Source organism: Agelaius tricolor, unplaced genomic scaffold (genome assembly GCF_023055355.1).
Source record: "Agelaius tricolor isolate 1412-34295 unplaced genomic scaffold, bAgeTri1.0.p SCAF_17, whole genome shotgun sequence".
NCBI lineage: Eukaryota > Metazoa > Chordata > Aves > Passeriformes > Icteridae > Agelaius > Agelaius tricolor.
The window spans coordinates 16,955,239-16,976,346 of NW_027269277.1; the positions used below are offsets into that span (position 1 = coordinate 16,955,239).

Genomic DNA, 21,108 nt, shown 5'->3' on the forward strand with positions numbered 1-21,108 from the left:
TTACATTCTCCATTTCAGGGGAGGCTCCTGCCTTCCTCAGCAGACTCCTGGCTTTCCAAACCAAGACAGTAGCACTGCGTGGTGCTGCCCTCTACAATTAAAGCCACTCAGACTTTGGAAAGGCAGATCTTCTCAGGAACAGAGCTAGATTTTGCAGCCTGTGTGCAGTGTCTGATGCAGCAGCACATCTTGGAGAAGTCTGCAGGGAATGCAGATTCCCTGTGAATCCCTGTCTCCCATGAGAAGGAGAAATGCCACTGCCATTCTCCACTCAAGCAGCACCACACACTTCCAGGGCCACACCAACCCCTCTGTTTCTACCAAGAACAAGATCTTCTGAGGAAGAATGGAAACATGGTGGTTGCAGCAGGGTTCCCTGATTGCTCTTCAGGGAAATTCCAGTGGGCAATAGTCAAAGAGCCTCATTTCTAAATTAGCCCAAGACAGGAGAGAGAAACTCTGTGTGGCCTAATTTGATGCCTGCAGCAGAGAGCCAGTGAGCCCTGTGAGACCACATATTCCAGAGCAGAAATGCCAGCCTCCTCAAGTTTGCAGTGTTGCAAACAGTGAGATGAATAAGAAAACCCTCTTTTGTAGCACATTTCTTTTTAAAGTTCAACCTTGTTAATGACTGCAAAGTTATTTACATTCTGCTGCCGAAGTGTGAGCTGCAGAGGGTAAACACCTAATGGCTGTTCATCCTGTTAATTAAGTACTTTCTGCAAGAGGAAAGGGAAAAAAAAAAAGAGAAATGAAACAAAGTAGTTGGAGGGGGGGCTGTGTAATGTGGGGGAAAGGGACTACACAACTCAACATTCCTCATCAGACACTTCCAAGACATAACAGGTTTTTTGCTGGATGAATATCCTATCAAAACCACAGCTGTGAGTAGCAGCAGTGAAGCACTGATGAAAATCCAAATGGCAGCATTCCTGCCATGAAAGAGATCACACAGCTGAGCTGGACCAGCCCTTCAAGAAAACCAGGTGCTACCCAAACTGCTCAAACCCTCAGCTGGTGAATAAAACAAACTCCAGATCCTCCACAGATGAACATATGGCCTCAAATTAGACAGGAATTTAGTTTAATCTGTTCTTAAAATATTTTAAATTATGATGACACATGAATCTCAGCTAAAGGTCTCCTATCCATAATAGATCTCTCTGGTGGTAGCAGACATGAACTCAGCTTAAGTGGCAGCAATTGGAAATTCAGTAGTGAGGTGAATGCTGACAAAAGGAAAGAGTGAATAACCTCTAAAATCCTGCCACTGTTCCATCAAAATTCATGGGTTTAACACCTTCAAGTTGGACTAGCTTCAACATTTAAATTAAAAGGTCCCACATATCCTAGGACAAAGACAGATTCTTGCAAATCCTGCATACCAACTCATGGGAGAAGCAATTATAAAGTCTTTAAGCTTGAAATTAAATCCATCTCTACCCCGAGTTCTTAAATGTGTGTTTAGCTGTAGGTTTGTATTTGTGGCCTGTGTCAGCAGGATTTAGGTGCATTAATTCTGCTCTGAGCCAAGGCAGGGTGCTGAAGGCTGCTCCTGGAGCAGAGACACCCAGCAGAAGAGGTTCCTCTGGGCCAGATCTGAGCAAGAGCCCAACAGAACCAGGATGTTAAATACTTTAATAAATATAATCATAATACTTTCCAGCATTTATTCAAACAGACAGCTACAGCTGATAAATAAATTCCTGAGGGATGTATCCCAGCAAACATGCCAGGATCCAGCTCTCTTACAAAGATGCAGGAGCTCTGGGCTGGCTTTCCAAAGTGCTGAAGTGATGAACAGGAGCAACACAGCCCACAAGGAGTTAATCCCAACACATACCTGAGTCCCAAGAGTTGAGCAGGGGACATCAGACACAGAAGCACTGGAAAAACACTAAAAAGTGTTTAGAGACAAATCTAGCAGCATTTCCTGAGTGCTCTTTCAGGCAGCACTTCAGGAGTTACAGATTTTGGCAGTGAATACTGGGAGCTCTCAGGGGCTAGAGCAGAAGTGGGGAAGGTATTGACTTTTAAGTAAAAGGCTGGGCTCATTCTCTAGTGAATTACTAACATTTACATTAAATGAGTGATAAGTAAAGCAAACATGAAAATTTTTAAAACCCATTTACTAGTATTTTAAAATACATACTTACTTTACCCGATTAGTGTTAATAAAAAGTTCCAAAATTAGTTTTCCTTTGCTTCCTTTCTGACCTGAGACACGTTTACACTGAAACTGTGCAATTTTGGATTCCTTTTCCTTTCTGCCTTACATTCTCCTGAATGAGTAAATTTATTCCATTATCCACAAAAGAGCAGAGTAGCACAGTACAAACATTTCTCACCTCCTTGGGAACCCCCAAAGGCTGCCCCTGCTCCTGGTTGTACCACCCTGGCAGAAAATACACTTTGCTGAGGGAAGTTTGCTCAGCCAGGTGGGGTTTGGAGAGAAAAAGAACAAAAACTGCAGTCACAGCTTTTAAATGTCAGTCTGCACAAGAGCTCAGTTTGGGGGGAGTCATGACAAACCCATCTATTCATCCCACTTCTCCTGGAGCCACCTGTGAGGTGGTGACTGAGAACAGTCACCACTGAGATGGTGGTGGACCTGATTTGTACATGAGGTGAGAAGAGTCAGTTCTTTTCTGAAAGGAGCTTCATAACTCGCTTCTCTAAGCCACAGGAGTGAAGCTGAAATTCTCAGAAATCAGGTAAATAACAATGATCACTTCTAAATCCAAATGAGAGTATCCATGCCCACAGTTTCCCCCCAGAGTTTATTGCTTCAGAGTGTCATTCAAAGTATGAAGTAACATGATTTACTCTTCTCCACTGACATAAAGCTGACTCTAAACACACTTCAGCCCTTCAGATGTGGGCACACTGAACACTTGGCTGTTGCCACACACCAGGCATCACTTGTCCTCTCCAGTTCCTGCTGTCTATAGAAAGCCCATCAATCATGTCCTGTACTTTGGCTTTGGCTTCCCAAGCCTCTTCTCTGGCTGGCAAGGAGACTGATGGGAAACATGAAGTTTAGGGAACTGTCAAACTCACTAAATCACTCTTGAATGCTGTTAAAACAGTGGCGACCTCTTTAGCTTTCAACATATTTCCCATCTTTGTCCAGGAGATCATTAAGTAAGAGGCACAAGACACCAAAAATGACTTAAAGAATGATCCTGGCATTTTCTGCCCACTACACATCACCATAATTCAATCCAAGTCCTTGTCCTTGACCTACATACCAATCTTAGGGTGCTTTTTCAAATTGGTGCATGACAAGATTAGTCAGAGATGATTTTGCTGTCAAAAGACAGTGTTCTGCAGCTCTGTTCAGTGACAGCTGCAATATGTGGCTAACCTTCATCAAGCGAGAATGTTTCGGCGTTACGTGAACGATGTACCAAATAATGCTGCTCCCTCCATAAACATTCCAGCTCACTTTGTCAGACCACTGAACCACCAGCCCCCTGAATATTATTTCTTCTTCCAAGTTCAGGGAGGAGTAAAGATTTAAGTGCCACTTGTCCTGATTTCTGTAACACGACGATGCAGCCGTACAGGTTAAATTTCTGTGACAATTTCCCAAAGTGAACAAAGAGATCTGGCAACTGCTCAAGCCCGTAGAGGAGGGGCTCTGAGTCATGCATCACCAGTGATCAGCAGGGATGGCTCTTTTAAAGGTGCAAATATAGACAAATCTCCCCTCCTGCCACCCCAAATTCTGCCTGTGAGGCTGCTGATAACAGCTCAGTTATGCCACGTTCACAGATTTTCTAAGGTGGTCAAGTGCTGCTGGGATGGAGTTTGAGAGAAAACAGCTTCATTTAACACAGGCCACTGCTCACACACCAGATGGGAACACTGCTGCAGACAACAGTGAACAAATGAAAGGATGGCTGTTGGAAAAGGGAAGGTCACATTTGGACACTCAGTGCTTTTGAAATCCCCAAATTTACATTCAGGTTTGTGGCACGAGACAGACCAGGCCATCGTCACCATGGACACACTCTAAGGAATATCAGTGTTCCAGATCACCAGAAACCAAGAAAAGCTTCCACAGGGAGCAGCTCTGCTTCCCTCACTTAGTCCTAATAAAGATCTTTTCACGATCTGATTTCCTTCTAGAAATCTGGAAGTAAAAGCCTCTTTATTACTCTTCTGAGCTGTGCAGGCTCAAGCAAGACTTTTCATTGTGCCTTTGAAGAGCACAATACAAATATTCAGCCCTCTATCATTATTCCTCCAGGCAGTATGGCAAGAAAACAGACAAACCCACAGGAGAATAACTGAGCTTTGCCTGCAAGCAAAGAAAGATCTGTGGCCATCCATCAAGATACCTGAATGGCTTTCAAATCGGGTAAACAAGGTGCAGGCGAGGAGCTTTGATTTTCACAGACCTCGCACTTCATTCTTCATGCATCTCTGATATTTTTATAAGCTCTTTTTATACACTAAGTGAAGTGCCCTCAGAAATTTCCCAGGTTTATGCATGCTCCCTGGAGAGGGATGCTGTGCTTCTGACTGCAGCCACACAGTTGACAAGAGTCAAGACACAGCGGAAAAATATGCGGCATGGCAGGAGTGATTATTCATTCACTTCAGAACTGCATCTCAGGAGGTGCTTGTCTATGTAAATGTCCTGGGAAAAAAAAAATTAAAAAAAGGACTGAAGCTGTTGAAGCTTCATCCTTCAGAGAAAAACGGCAAAGAGCACTGGTTTTGAATTGGAAAAGCAAACAATTCTGCTTCTGTCCTTTCCTGCCATTGATTAGAGCACAGTGAGGAGGAGATATGGAGGTTAAGGGTTTTTGAGAAGGAATTTCTCTGTGCACTCCTTTGATCTAATTCTGTGGAAGTGCTAAGCAATAGAGTCATAGATAAAATAATGGGGTTTTTTTCTGAGTGCCTTGCATTGTGCAACCTCTTACAGACACATAAACTAAACTTGCCCAGCTATTTGCCAGCACCAGAAAAATACATTAAAACCCCCACTACTGTGATCTTTCACTTCGTTTTGGAGATGGGAATGACCTGTGATGGAGAGCAGGAATAAACTGAATGTGTATTGCTGCTCTTGTGGCTCAGCAGAATGTTAAATATGAGCAGAAATCTGCCCTTTTAGACCTGACTCACTGCTACACTATGGATGTTTTACATTATTGGCAAAGGAAAAAAACTTAAAGGACATCAAAATTTTCTTTGCCTGCTGCCTCTGCTCTGATTCCCTAAACCAGCCACATACCCTGAATACACAACTGTGCTTTACAGGACTGGCAAGATCCTAAGAGATGACTTTTCCCTATCTTTTCTTAGAAATGCAAACAAATTAACAAATGTAGAGCTAATTTGGTGCCAGGAGAGCACAGCAAAGACTGATCCTCAACAGCTGAGCTGTGCCTTTTCCTATTAGGCCCTCAGTACCCTTTCTCCTTCCAAAATTAGTCATGAATAAAAGAACTAGAAAAGGAATAATATGAAGACAAATGTCACACACTACAGAACATTTATGAAAAGCCTGCTGGTCTCTTAGACCTTAATTACTGCAATTCTTGGAAAATAATTTCTTTAACAGTGGACTGAGAGAACTGATGTGTCTGTGCTGGGTCTAACTCATTGTGTCCCACTGTGTTTTGTGCTGTCCTCATTTTTTCCCCAGATTTTGTGACTGCCATGCAATCAGATATCACAACTATTAAATCCTTCCCATTTCCTAGAGAAATTATCACAGTAAATTGAAACTGAGTATGCAACCATTCTACACTTCACATGAGAAGGGGGAGGGAGCTTGAGAACATTGCACAGCATGTTTTTACCATTTACTGCCATAAAATATACTACAAAGCTACCTTAGGGCACATTTTAATCTTTCCTGTGTAATTGATTTTTTTTTCCCCTCGTTCTGTGTAGACAGTAATTTACCTTCTAGGATTTACAGGCTTATTAAAAACAAACAGGAAAAGCAACAAATTTATTCTCCATTGTTTTGGCCCTCCTCCAAAGAAGAATGGTCTTCTTCCTCAAGAGCAACACGTTTCTCAGTTTATAAAATATTTAGTACGTGTCATGTTTGGGAGTAATCAAAATTCGTACTTTCCAAGGGGTTTTTTGGGGGAAAAAACCCCAACAAAACATAAATGGAGATTTTCCTAGCCTTTGTAAAGACAAACTCCATGATCTCTTCACCCATCTCCCCTTGACAACTTCGCTGGGAAGAATCTTGAAGTTGACCTTATCTGCCTGGTTAAGCTGAAATGGAATCATTTCATATTTTGGGGAGAAATTTTCAGGTTCAGGTTAATTTCACTCAAAAAGAAAAAAAGCTGCAGGAAATTTCTCTGAAATCAATATGAAATTGCACATTGTTTGTGCAGAATATAGAGAACTAAAAACTGCAGTAACAATTGACGCCCCAGAAAATACCCAAAGTTCACGTTGGATTGTTCTCTTAGGCTACCAGAGATTTGACTTTCATCTTTGTCAATGTTCAGGTGTAAAAAGCTTCTCCATCCAATCCAATCCAATCCCATTTAACATTAAGACATAAAAAGCTTCAGCAGAACAAGATGATCTACTTTTAAAAGTCTGCTGTTTTTCTCTGCAGAACCTTCTTTCATGAAAACCAAACTCATTTCTGCTTCCCTTCCTGTCCCCACAAAAATCCTCTCAGTCTGATACTCTTCAGTCAGGATTAAAAAACATTTCTCAGCGTCTCCCTGGCAAAGGTTCCTACTCATTTTTTCAGAAGCTGGCAAGGGTGTTTGTATCTTGCTTGATGTTTTGTGTTGTGCTAATTGCCACGATAAGATGGCCTAATTATTATGGTAAGAAAACCCCAGCCACCCTGCAGGATGCTTCAGGGTTTTGTGAATAACCAGGTGGGATGGAAGGGTTCAGCAGCTGCTTCCCCAGTCTCATTCACTCTGCCCCTGCCCACCAGTATTCCACCTGAAAACAGCACTGACTTTAGCTGGCAACACAGAGCGTATTTGCTATCATTTTTAGGCTGGAACTGTCATGAATATGTCACAAAACATGGAATTTGTCCATATGCTTGGAATTCAGTCAAATACGCCTTAAAAAAAAAAAAAAAGATAAAAACTGTCAAGAAAGCAGGCAATGATTAAAAAATTTAAAATTAAAAAAGCTCCAGCACTGTTCAGCACCACGTTTCAAACACAGTGAGCTGCTTCAGACTTGCAGCTCCTGAGTGTGAACACAAGACAAGAACAGGCACAGATTGACACCTGGATGTCACCAGTGACACAGTGGGACCAGCAAGGACCTGCACACAGGAGCACTGGGGTGATCTGGAGCTGGTGCCTGCCAGGCCAGTGCAAAACCAGAAGCAGAATCTCTGCTCCTTCTCTGATCCAGTGAACATTGACCTGATTACCTGGGGTGCCCTTCTCCAGAGTAACTCCTCACTGCTGGTCCATGTCCCTAGAGCACTTGTGGTGTTACCCAACCCTGTCACAGAGCAAAAACCAGCCTGACATGACTCCAGTGAGCTGACATTCCCCCAGAGCAGCCCAGCAAGAGCAGGGAGTTGCCAAGTGCTGGATCCCAGGAAGTTTGAGGCTTTGGCTCCAGCTTATGGCATGGAGGGGCTGGCACGGGGGGGCACAACATGAAAGGAAATCTGCATCTTTCACCTCTCAGCCCTTCAGGGAGGTGAGATGGATCACACCATGCTGGGTCAGTGTTGGATGTGGGGAAAGCAGTGGAAAGAGGAATGTGACAGGATCTTCTGCCACTCAGGTGGCCCTCCACACAGAGGAATGTAACGCACATTGAAATTCAGTTCCTCCCCCAAGCAAGTGAATTCCTCCTTCAGATAACCTGGAACATCGCTGGCCAACAGCAATTTATCATCTCCTAAATTCTGTCTGGATTTGGAAAGAGAAAGGAAATCCAGAGCCAACTAATGAAACTGCTGTCAGCATTCTCCTGGGGTTTGTGGCCTTTATTGAATCAACTTATAAATCTGTGGTTCTGAGGGCTTCTGAAAGGCTCTGTGCCCTTTAGCTCAAGTGTGGCTTCCCTCTCTGGACCTTGGGGCAGGAGTTGGAATTTCTGGGAATTGCTTCTCAGCTCCTAAAACAGAGATGGGTTGAGGACTGAGGATCAAGAGGTGTCACAGGTGTGAATAAACAGTTGCACCACTGAGTGTTTTTACAAGACTGCTGGTAATTTGGAGACCTGGGACTCTGGGGGTGTCCCCAGCCTCTCCTGCTCTCTTTAGCTGCTGTCACATCTCTGGCCCTTTGGAGTTGGTGCTGAATGGGTGCCTGGAAGTGCTTGGTGGCTGCAGGAAGTGAATTGTGTGCTGTATGATTTCCTGCCCTCCATGAGGGAGCCAGTGTTCAGGAGCCAGGCAGCCCCTTCTAGCTCTGGGTTCCTGTCCAAAAGCAGCCCCTGGGAAAAGCTTTCAGAGTGAGCAGACCCAGGAATGTCTGGAGGCTGTTCTTTGCAGGGGCACAATGAGGTGGGATTCAAGCAGCTTTGAGACAGAAATTACTGGTGCTGTAGAAGCCACAGCCCACTGCAGCAAGTCCCAGTCCTGTTACCCTCAATTGTTGTCAGATTCATGCTGTCACCAAGGCGCCCTGAGCCTCCTGGTTTGTGACCAATCCCCGTGCACATCAAAAACTCCCACCTGAGAGCCAGCACTGAACAAACCCACAGCAACTCAAGAAATGAATTCTTTCACCCAATACCTTCACCTTTAGGTGGGTCTTACCTCTTTCTGGTGATACTTTATTGCTACCTTCAGCTTTGCCAAATCATGACACTTTTGGGGATCCAGCTCCTCGCTCTGATCATCCCTGTGATTGAGAATGATCTCCAGCTCCCGAGAGCTCCGTGCTTGGTCCAAAAGGTCCTTAGCAAAACGCTTGCACTGCTGGGACAGCTCTTCATACTCAGCCTTGAACTCATTTTCCACCTTGCTCAGCTCCTTCAGCTCCCAGCCCAGGCGGAAGGCGGTCAGGATGGGATCCTCGCTCGATAAGGCAATCAACGAAGGGCTGGCTAAGGCTTTGTAGATGTTCAGCCTCGACCTGGAGTGCCTCAGGCTGTCCACCTCGGAGCTGGAGACACATTCCACACAGTTGCACCTGATCTGGTGCGGGCGTGGGATGGTCACCCGCCTTTGGACGAGCAGTTTGATGATCTCGTAGTTGTTGGTGTGAGCCGCCAGCATGATGGGGGTGATATCTGGGGTGAACTCTGAAAACTGGGTGTCCATCATCAGCGTTGGAACCTGCAGGGAGGGATAAACCACCGGGGAAAAGTCACATCTCACGTGGAGCAGCAGGATTTAGGAGTCCCTCGTTCATACTTTGGGAGTGACGTCGTAACAAAATGGGGTTTATGGCACCCTCTGTGCTGTAATTGCTGCTGTAGGCAGGCTTAACCACACGTTGCTATTCTGGGAAAAGCATTTTCCTCCCAAATCCTGGAAATCTGCCTCCTGACCACTCCTTCCCAGTCTGGTGTAAAAGTCAGTCCCATCCCCATCCAAATGTGAATCTGGTCTGAAATGGGTATGGGCTCATGCATTCATACATCAAACAGAAAAACAAAAACCAATAAAACAAACAAACAAAAAATCCACCAAAATAAAACAAATAAACAAACAAAAACAAAAACAAAACAAAACAAAAAGGAAAGAAAAACAAAAACCAAAAACAAACAATCAAACAATAAAAATTAAAAAAAAAAAAAAAAAACAGAAAAAAAAGGAGGGCAAAAAAAAGGAAGAAAAAAGGCCCAGGTAATTACACAAAAAGAAAGAAAAGCCTAGAAAAGAGTGGACACAGAATAGATTTCCATAACTACCATGATTTGCACCATGTATCTGCATCAGCAGGCCAAGAATCTGCTCAAAGCAGATCCTGCACACACCAAACCCTGGTCTGCAGTTGGGCAGAACTCTTCCTCACTTTTGCCTACTGTTTTATTTGAAAATATTTTTTCAGTGTAAGGATACATTACTTAACTGCCCTCAGAATAGACTTGTAGGTTTTTTTAGAATGGATTTGAAAAAAAATAAATGTAAAATTAATGAGCCATAGTCCACTACAAATAAGCCACTCTGGGGTGTGCATTATCCAGCTACTGCTGTACTTCTCAAAGGATGAGCTTAATGCACACCCTGTTGTGTCTTATTACTATATGCAGAGTGTAAAATTAGCTGGGAATGCTGTTAGATGCAAGCACCCAGTGTGTTTCCATTTGCAGGCAGGCAGCTCTCTTTGTTGTGTGTTAATCAGTGCCCAACACTGCTCTCCCCGTGCCCACCACCCCTGCCCTGGCACATCCTGCTGCTCCAGGGGGCACAGCTGGGCTGGGGAACAGGGGGTCTGCTCCCTTGGCACTATCAGAGATGTCTTGGAGAAACTGCTGCCAAAGAGTCCTAATGGCAGGAAATGTTCTTCAGCCTGCCTAAATCCAAGAGCAAAGTGATGGAGGAGTGTGAGGTAAGAAACCCCTCTGCAGGACACACCTAAGGCTGGTGGTGAGACCTCCAGGCTCAGAATCTCAGTTTCCTGGGAGTTAAGGGGCTGCAGAGCACTAAAGAGCCAAAGCTGATCAATAAATCCTTAGATATAACAGTGTGACACACACAACACACTCCCAAAGGTGCTCACAGGGTCAGTCACAGGAGCCTGCGGGCATTTTGGGGAACAAATCTGCTCCCCTGGCTGTGGCACATGAGGAGTAAATCCCTGGCAGCCTGCAGGCATTTTGGGGAACAAATCTGCTCCCCTGGCTGTGGCACATGAGGAGTAAATCCCTGGCAGCCTGCAGGCATTTTGGGGAACAAATCTGCTCCCCCAGATGTGGCACATGAGGAGTAAATCCCTGGCAGCCTGCAGGCTCCTGGGTGTGGAGGGGCTTTGCTAAGCAGGCTGGTGCCCACAGAGGCAGGAGGGAGAGAAAGCAGTCCTGAGGATTTGCTGTGGGTCATGGAGGGCTTGGTGGCTCTTAGCAAGGTTGGATAAATGTATTTTAAGATATCCAGTAACAAATGGCTGAAAGCAGCTCTCTGTGTAAGGTCTTGCTCTCTCTTCCTTTCCCTTTGCTTAGCTTGTTTAGGTAGTTTCTAAAATGTCAAGAGAAAGTTGTGGGGTTTTCTTTTTTTCTCTTTCTTAGAAGCTTTTTTTTTTTTTTTTTCCAAGACCTGATGCTTGACTACAACTGCATTTATCTTTCTTCCTGCCTTTTTTCAATCAGTGCCTGGCTGCTGTATTCAGAGCCTGTGCCTCAAAGGAAGAACACTTTTCCTCCTCTATCACTTCTATTACTGTCAGGTTTAATCTTGTTTTTCTATATGGAAGTTATTGTACCCAGGGCTGCGAGAAAGATTTTCAGCTTTACACAGATGAGGAATTCATGTTGCTCAGAATATGAAATGGGCACTGGAGGAGAAGGTAGTGATGTTACAGGTGGGGATAGTGCTACTCCTGTCTGCTCCAGAGCTGTCTAAATATGGATCTGGAGCACTCAGAATGGTTTGGGATGGAATGAAGTGACCTTCATCCCTTTTCTGGCTGGGATCACAAGCCTCAGCCCCAAATCAGAGCACTGCCTTGTGAGGACTGGAGCACTGGTAGGGGAGGTGTGTTCTCCTGGGCACCTCACAGAACTTCAAATTAAGGGATAAAGGGGGAAATGGTGGTGCAGGCACACAGAGGCTCCAAGGAGCAGATCAGTGCAAGGCTCCAGTCACAGGATTATTTCTGAGCAGCAAAGCAAACCAGCACAGCACAGAACAGGGACAGTGTGACCAGGGGCTGCTGCAGCCTCTGTTCTGTGTCTGCCTGACCCAAAGGCCGTGGATTGGCCCAAAATTGCCTGTCTTGTGATAAATATTTTTGCTGTCTTCTCACACGGTGTTTTTTGATAACCTGCATCACAAACTATCTGTTTTAAAGCTGTGGCTATGCAAAGCCTTTGCTTAAGGGCTGTGTTCTGTCACTGGAGGGGCAGCAGAGATCACAACAGCACTGATGTTCCTCCTGTGATGCTCTGCCCAGCTGAGTTCATGTTTAGATCACCTTCTCCTGTGTCTTGGGCTAACCTGCAGTGATGGAAGCAGAAGAGGAATAATTTATTCCACCCCAAGGGCTCTGCTCTTCCAGGGTTATTTTCATTAAGTGACCTGAAAAACAAAATTCTTTTCCATTAACCTCCTCACCTGACACCATCTGTTAACCCCAGTCCTTCAGCCCCTTGGTGCCACCACCTGCACAGGAGCAAACACCTTGCCTGCATTTCATCTTGGTTCTTTTCATTTGAGAAATTCATGCTACTGTTGACAACAACAAGTGACTGAATGCTTGTTATCATCTGCCTAGATTTGATCCTCATAAGGTCCTGCTTACCCCTGTAGCACTGCTGCTCTGAAAGATGCTGCAGCGAGTGAAAAATCCCCTTTATTTGAAAAGGAGGGTGAAGAAACAAGTTTAATTCATTAAAGGAGAAGGATTAGCTCACATAAAAGTGCTGTTCAGTACAGCTAAGCTCTCCTCTGAATGGAAAAATAAGTTTTCCAGCAAAATAGTGCTGGAAAGGAGCTCTGGATAGAAAGAGAGCAGGAATCTCTGCTCTTAGTCAGGAGTACAGTGTAAGAGGAATTAAACTGCAGAAGGGGGGAAAAAAAAAAGAAAGAAGCTGGCACTGAAGATCTGGTGGCCTTGTTGTACGTCTTTTAGGAGTTTTACTTTGAATTTAATCTAGTTTGGTATCTGTCCCTGGAACAGCTCCTCTGGTTTAGTGTTGTGTAAAAGCAACCCAGCCTCAAGTGCTCCAAGACTGCTCAGCAATGTGAACCACAGTGCAATAAATGGGAAAACTGAGGAGATGCAGCTCAAAAACATTCTGCTCAGCCAAACTGACAGACAAATGGAAATGTGCCTTTTGCCTTTTATGGATAATAATATTTTGTCTGTAAATAACTCTCGGTGCTTTTACCTGTAACATTTGGAATTGCCCTGTTTTCAAGCCTGCATTTCTGCATTTCATAAAGCAGCATCTCCCCTGGATCAGTGCAATAAACTGTAAGTATAACCATGATAAACTGTAAATACATTAATCTGTAAATACATTAATCTGTAAATACATTAATCTGCATTATTTTCAGCTTGTATAGCTTTTTTACTCAGCTGTGTTTTATAGAAGATTTTCTGACTGCCAGCACGAACTTGTGCAAGCCTCACTGGAAAGCTACAAATACAATCCAGCTTTCTTGGAAGCTCCCTTTAGGCACTGGAAGCAACCTTATGGGGGACCCTGAGAAGGTGGTACTTGGCTGAATAAATTTCAACATTTATTTTAGGTGATTCAGTGGTGTCTGGTATCAGTGATGCCAGATTTATATTAATAGGGAGTTTGTGTTTTTTTCCTCTCAAGAGCAATTCATTGACTGAAATGATGTAATTTGGTTAATGAAATATAATGAGCAACACAAAGTGCTACCTAAAAAAGTCCTGTAGTTTAAGGGGTTTTGTACTGGTTATTCACAATCCTGGTGAATATGGCACACATTGTAGGTGTACTTATGGGCAAACTCTGCTGTTATTGGAGTGTTCCACTGGTTCCAGTACAGCTGTCCCAGAATATCCAGCTGAACAAAAGGCTCCTCCTGGTCTAAAATCTCCTCAGTGACTTACAAATGTGCCTGTAAAGCCAAATAAAATCTCTGCTCCTCAGACTGCCACTGCAGAACAGTGACAATCAGTACCTTTCAGTGCCTTGTAGCAAGCCAAATGCTGACACAAGGTTACCAGCACATTAACACTAAAATAGGTATTTCTGAATAAAAAAAAGCATTTTATAGAATCACAGAACTGCTAATAATTGTTAATTAATGTAATGCATGAAAGAATGTGAAAAAGTAGATCTGTGATATCTGTATAACCAAATATCCTTCTCTACAACCAGTAAACAGAAGTAAAATACTGATAGACCCGCTCTAGATTCTTCCAGTTGTAATTTGGCTTCTTATCCATGTGTTTAAAACTGGAGGTGGGCCCAGGGGATTCGTTCTCAGGGATGAACTGGAACCCAGTGCCCTTGGCAGTGGCAGAGCTGCATCAGAGCCTGTGCTCAGCCATGTGTGCAGGAACGCAGCACAGCCACAAAGATTGTCAAAAGATGTCACCATTTGTGGCTGATGCCACGTAATAACTCCTGCTGGGGATTAAAAAAATAGAGGGACTCGGAGAGGAGCCTTCAGGAGGAAAGGATTTTGCAAATATGCATTTTAATGGCTGTGGCAAGCTCCTGCAGCCAGAGCCCCTCTGTGTGGGTGTCTCTGTGTGAGGGGGGGAATCCATAAAATCAGAGGGTTTTGGGAAAGCTGCAAAAGGCAGCCCCAGAGACAGCAGAACTGTGATTAGAGCCAAGCTGTAGCCATGAGATTGGTCAGCAGAAAACTTGTGTAGAAAGTAGAAAAGCAAGGACAAATAGAACAATGGTCTGTGCATTAATGCTTGTCTAGGATAGCTCCTTAAGCTGCAGAAAAGTTTATCTTGTGAAACATTTGGAAGTTCTAAGCTCAATAATGGAGCTCTGTGCATTGTGTTTGAAGGCTCACAAGCAGGTATTGTATTTGAAATAAGCAAGCATTGTTTAACCACAGGTACCTGTGCTTATAGTGGTTGGATGGAACTACTGTCAATGTGCTTTTGCTTTGTGGGATTGGTCAAAAAACTTATAAAGTGAGTTGTAACATGAAGTTCTTGGTCTGCTGCCTGGGATGTGAGCTGCTGGCATCTTCCCATTGTCATAACCATGGAATGAGACTGATGCTGGAAAATAAAACAGCTCAAGGCACGTTGCTAGCAGTCCTGTCCTGTTGGTGATTTGTACAGAGACCCAGGCTGGTGATTTGTGTGTCTGTGAATGTCTCTGTGTGTGTGTGTGTGTGTGTGTGTGAGTGTCTGTGTCTGTTTCTGTGTCTGGGTGTCTGTGTGTGTGTGTGTGTCTGGGTGTCTGTGTGTGTGTGTCTGTGTGTCTCTCTGTGTCTCTGTGTGCATCTGTGTCTCTCTGTATGTCTGTGTGTCCCTGTGTGTCTCTCTCTGTCTCTCTATATGTGTGTCTGTATGTCTCTCTGTGTCTGTGTCTGTGTGTCTCTCTCTGTGTCTCTGTGTCTGTGTGTGTCTCTCTGTGTATCTGTGTGTGTGTCTCTGTCTCTGTGCTGTTCCCCTCTCTCTCTCTGTGTCTCTGTGTCTCTGTGTCTCTGTGTGTGTGTGTCTGTGTGTCTCTGTGTGTCTGTGTGTCTCTCTGTGTCTCTCTGTGTGGCTTTGTGTGTGGCTGTGTCTCTCTGTGTGGCTGTCTCTGTGTCTGTGTCTGTCTCTCTCTGTGTCTCTGTGTCTGTGTGTGTGTTTCTGTGTGTCTGTGTGTCTCTCTCTCCGTCTCTCTCTGTGCTGTGCCCCTCTCTCTCTCTCTGTGTCTGTGTGTGTGTGTGTGTCTCTCTCTCTGCCTCTCTCTCTGTGTCTCTCTGTGTGTCTGTGTGTCTCTCTGTATGTCTGTCTCTGTGTCTGTGTGTGTGTCTCTCTCTGTCTCTGTGTGTCTGTGTGTCTGTCTCTGTCTCCCTCTGTGCTGTGCCCCTCTCTCTCTGTGTCCCTCTGTGTGTCTGTGTGTCTCTCTGTGTGTCTGTGTGTCTGTCTGTGTGTGTGTCTCTCTCTCTCTTCCTCTCTCTCTCTGTGTCTCTCTGTGTGTATCTGTCTCTCTGTGTCTCTCAGTGTCTCTCTCTGTGTCTCTCTCTGTGCCTCTCTCCTGAGGCCTCTCCTTTCCCTACATGTGCAGGAGATGAGATGAGGCACTTGATGATGAAGGAATGCAGAGTGCAGTCACTGTGGCTGACTCTGCGAGTCACAGAGGGACACTGACAAGAGTTACCTCGTGTTTGAGCCTCTTGTGCTGAGCTGGAGTGCAACCTGAGCTCACTTTGCCCCAAATTCCCGTGCCTTGATGCGCTTCAGAGCCACTGCCTGCAGCAGGGAGATGGGCTGGGAGTGCCTACAGGAGCTGTGCCACGAGGAGCTGCAGCCTCTCCTGGCCATGGCTTCTCTGCTGTACAGGAATGTTTTACAAGCCTGTTGCAGTCCTGATTTATCACATATTTTACCCTGATTTATCACATATTAAGTGATGCTATCTCCAGGGAACCGTGGCTCCATCACATCCCTGCCTGCTCTGGGGCTCACTGAGTGGGGACACTCCTCCAGGCAGAACAAACACGGCACAAAAGTTCAGGACTGTCACAAATCCAGACAATAATGAAGCTGCTGAAGAGGCCCAAGTGACATGGGGCCCTGGCTCACAGTGGTTTATGGATCTACCAAAAATGCAATATTCTGGATCTTCCCAAAATGCAGAGATTCCCTGGCTGCTTGCTGGAGCTTTTTCCTGAGACTGTGACAGCAACACAGGTGTAAATCCAGAATTACTGACATGGGAGTGAACTGAATAATCTCAAGACTGGACAGGCAGACTAGCTGGCTTATTCATGATGATTGGGGTTTTTTCCCCTCATTTGGAAACACAATATGCTGTTCCACCCTTCTTCATTACCATTTTAAGAGTTACTCTGTGATAGGAGCATCTGTTCTGAGTAAAAGTTATTAGGGTTTATTCTTTATTTTTAATGCTGTTTTTAAGCTTTGAAATGAATTTTATTAAAGAGCTTGCTTAATTCAGTCCTATAAATTTCTTAACTGCTCTAAGGACCTTGGAATGTTGCTGCATCTGAGATATTTTTTCATTTTATGGATAAGATTTCCCCTGACCCCAAACAGAACTGAAACAAAGACAGCCCATGGTTATTTGGAAATTTGCAGGCTCTGTCTTCAAGGTAATCTTTATTTTATTACAGTTACTATTTTTCTAATATTTTTCAGGCTTTATTCTAGGAGGGAGAGCTGTCCAGCTTTCTGATTCATTTTTCTTGGTCTCTGTATCATCTATTCTTAGTGGTAACAAGGACAAGATGTGCTAATATAGGTTAATAATCATGCTATCTACAGCCTTTTATATCATCTTTGTACATAAAACATCCCTTCTTCCTGTAATTTATCACCTTGCGTGGATGAGAGATGTTTCATTAAGTTTAGGTGAGGTAATATGTTGCTGACAGGGCTTGAAGAGGGAGGGCTTTTTCCTTGGGTTGCATTCATATTCAGTCACATTCCTTTAGGAAAAAAATCAGATCAGATTGGATCATGAGACAGTGTCAGGGAGAGGAGTGGGTTACTGCACCTGGCGCCAGCCCAGCGCTGCCTGATGCTGCACAAAACACAAATCCTGGTGCTCACAGACCAGGAGCTTCATTGTTGCCCATTCTGACTACCCAGCTGTGCTTTTGGTGATGCCTCAGGGTTTAGCTTTTGTATTTTTCCGATTCTGGGCTGCTTCAGTGTGTGGGTCTGGGCTTCATGTTATGGGATGGTGAGCGTAGGGAGACAAAACAATTCCTGCTCCAGCTGGGGACCAAGGACAAATGATCCAAATCTCAGCCCCAAGAGCACAAACACCGTGGGCTGGAGAGAGAAAAACAAGGATGGGACTGCAGGGGCTGGGGCTGGAATGGGACAATGAACTGCAAGATGCAAATGGAGCAGAACTGATCCAAGGGAGAGACCCTGTGACTGCTTGGGGATTTTGGGACCATTTTGGTTCATCTTGGGTGCAGCCCTGGCTGGGCTCTTGTGCTGCCCAAGGATCCATTGAGACCTTCTAATAAATCCCTACTTTATTCTTTAGCTCTGTCCAGCCTCTGTTCTAGGGCAGCCTTCCCAAGGCATCACTGGCACTGTTGTTTTACCAACCAATGCTGTGGCTTCTGAAAAGACCCCAGAGTTTGCAACAGCAAAGAAATGACAACCTAGACAGGTGGCAGGGGCTTGCACAAGAGAGAGAAAAAGATCTGTGTGGTTGAGATCTTCCTTTATTCCCACTCAGGCAGTGACTCCCAGTGCTAGGAAGCCGAAAGCCTCCAGGTAATGCTGTGCCCCTGATGCTGCAGAGCCTGGCACTGCCTCATCCTCTCCTGCCTGAGGAGTACTTGGAGCACACCAGCCCTCCCTCACTGCCATGAACTAAACACCAACAATTCACATGGCCCTGAGCCTCTCAGCAGTTTTCCAGCAGCCTCCCAAGGCAATGACAGAGCAAAGACCTTGGATCACAGCGTTCCCTCACTGCAGCAATTCAGAGACAAGAAATACTGCTCCCAGTCAATGCCTCTTTGATATTCCACCACCACTGCCACCTAAGTGCTGCCCCACCAGGCTGTATTTTGCCATGGGATAACAAAACACTGCTCCTACAGGGATAAACAAGCCATAAATGTGACTTTGCCAGCCCAGCCCAGCTCTATTCAACAGCCAGGTGAGGCTGAGGGACTTCTGCTAAGCTGCCCTGCAGTTCTTCACAGATCTTTATAGATCCCAGAGCTTTGTTTTGCAGGAGCCTGTAATTTGTGACATTCACTCTTCCCACAGAGAGAAGCTTCCCTTGGAAAAAATGTGTTATAACTATTGCAGCAGGAAGAGTCTCCCACAAATCTGTACCAGGGAATCTAAACAGCCATGTCAAACCTCTGGGTTTGGGGTTCCAGACAGGGGAGAGGCAAACACGTATTGGGTGATATCAGGGGATGCTGTAATGGGGGCTTAGGAGCAAAGGGAGGTGGGTACAGTAGGCACCTCCATGGATGCTGGGTAGATAATATGGATTTTTGAAACAAAGCTCCTTAATCAACAGATCTTAATCAACAGAGAGCCCAGAAGTTCACTTGTGTAGCAGCACAAACAGGATTTTTTTTTCTGCCCTGTAACAGTTCATCCACCCAGCTGAATCCTGAGAACCCATCACACCTGACTGAAAATTCACTGTACAGTGTGCCCAGAGCAGGCAAGTGCTAAGAAGCCTCCTACAGATCAGTAAAGACAATTCTCTGGGAAGCATCTTGGATAATTCCTGACTTCTCACCTGTCTGTATGTTCAATTACAAGCATGGCATGTTTGTGCACGCTGTGATGCAGTTCTTGGCTGGACCCCCACCAGCATCCTAGGAAATAATAACAGAGTTTATGCTGACCCAGGAGAAGGAGCCAGTGCCTTATTGGCACTGTCAGAAATCTGGTATCTGTCACTGCCTTCATCTCCTGAGTCCAGGAGATATTTCACTCAGTTCTTTTTCCCCTAGATTTAAGATTATCTGGGGACTGAGGCAATGGGGAGGGAGGAAAGAATTTCCCAGTTAAATGTAATCATTAGCTGAAGTGATCTTTGATTCCTCTGTTGTTTAGTTTAATTAGATGGAATTCATTTTGAAGGCAGCCACCAGTGTCAAAGGCATGTTAACTATAACTGTGAATTATTACTGCATCAATAAAAATAATGAAAAGCTTGGGTGCTAATGGAGCCATTAGGCTTTGAAGCTGCTTCTCTGTTTTCAGACATGATCCTTCTTCCTTATTGTTCCTTTCAAATATTCCCACACTGAGAACTTGTGGTCGTATTTTTCTTAACTGGTTCTATTCTTCAGAACCTCCTCTTGCTCAGGAGTGTTTCTAACCAGGTTCTGCCTTTCCTTTTCACTTTGGACCCTCCTGTTAACGTGGAAATGACTGGTTTGAGTCACACCCATCAGCCTGTTCCCCTCTGTGCTCCAGTGCTCCTCAGCCACCATTCAGAACTGCCACAGAATTCCTTGATACAGATGCCTGCTCCTAAACCTCTCCTCTTTCCAACTGCCTGTATAATCTAGATTTTAGACTGTGAGATTTTGGAGAACTGAACTGTTTCTTTTGACTTAAATGGTCCCATCAGTGGTAGCACAGGGCTGGCAATGAGCTTGTACCAGCAAGTCCAAAATCAAGGCCTGTCAGTGGTAAGGGCTAAACTTTACACTGGTTTCTGCACACGGGACAAAAACCCTGTGTGAGTAGGGAAATTAGGCTAAACCACATTGTCTCAAGAAAGTTATGAGATTTGGGCAAAAATAAAATGGTTTAATGCAACCTATATTTCCTGTTTCACAAAAGGCTGTCTCTAGGCTGTTCATCTGTGGGATCTGAACAAAGATTAAGGTGGATTTTCACTCATCTGCTCGCCCAAAAGAGGATTTTGAGGTCAAATTTTAGGTTCACTAACACTATCTAGTGCAGCAATCTTCTACCAATTTTCACTCATCAGCTCACCTAAAAGAGGATTTTTGAGGTCAAATTTTAGGTTCACTAACACTATCCAGTGCAGCAATTTTCTACCAATCTGATGATTAGCAACTAAGACTGAAAACTTGCCTTTTATTCTCTCTAGTTTCCTTTTCACAGCCATAGTCTTCCAGAGGCTGTACCTGCAAACTCCTTCTTTTGGACTACATATGGATGGCATTGATTCAGAAGGACCATCAGAACGAACCAAATCACAGCCATAAACCCTAAGATCCCTTTTCTCTTTTTATTCTCATTATTGAGGAATTGCATTTGTAGTCCCATCTGTGAACCAGCCTAATTTGGAGCCATCTGCCACGAGAGCAAATTGCTAAGTTTGCCAGATAGCAGAGAGAGATGCTGGTACCCTCCTCATGCAAACAGCTGATGTCAGCTCTGATTGTTGTGAAGAAAACAGCCACCGTGGAGGTGCTCATGGACCTGGAGCCATGCAGATGACTGATTACAGCTCCTTAAAGGAGGAAGGAGGGCTCAGCAGGCAGCACAGACCGTGTCTGGTGTGCTGCAAGCACAGCCCCGGCAGGAGGGCAGAGATCTGAGAGCTCTGACGCACCCTCTGCCACCACTCCACACACAATTCACACCAGCAGCTCCAAAGAATGGGCCCCTGAACGCCTCATCTGGAAAATTTGTACTGATTTCAACAGGTTTCCAAGTGTCAGGAAATACAGCTATTACTGGTAAATTGAGGGTGAATCAAATGCAGGGGGAAATGGGAGTTTTCAGACATGAATTTCCTGCTCTTTGCTGGAGGAGGTTAGGTGCAGCCTCCAGCTTGGCTGAAAGCAAAACTCACTGTATTGATGTTTGTATAGCAAAAATAACCATCTGATAGCACTTTAAGGGAAAA

At 44.7% G+C, this 21,108-nt stretch overlaps 1 protein-coding gene across 3 annotated transcripts in view; it reads right to left on the reverse strand.

Moving 5' to 3' along the window:
• The window catches only part of TRPC5 (transient receptor potential cation channel subfamily C member 5), a 110,990-nt gene that overhangs the window by 52,258 nt on the left and 37,624 nt on the right, over positions 1–21,108 (reverse strand). For all 3 annotated transcript variants that reach the window (XR_011681593.1, XM_071442709.1, XM_071442708.1), the window contains one exon: positions 8,750–9,271. Coding sequence is in view for 2 of the 3 variants with exons in the window: in XM_071442709.1 (XP_071298810.1) it covers positions 8,750–9,271 (522 nt within the window). In the remaining variant the exon portion in view is untranslated. The remainder of the gene's footprint in view (positions 1–8,749; positions 9,272–21,108) is intronic.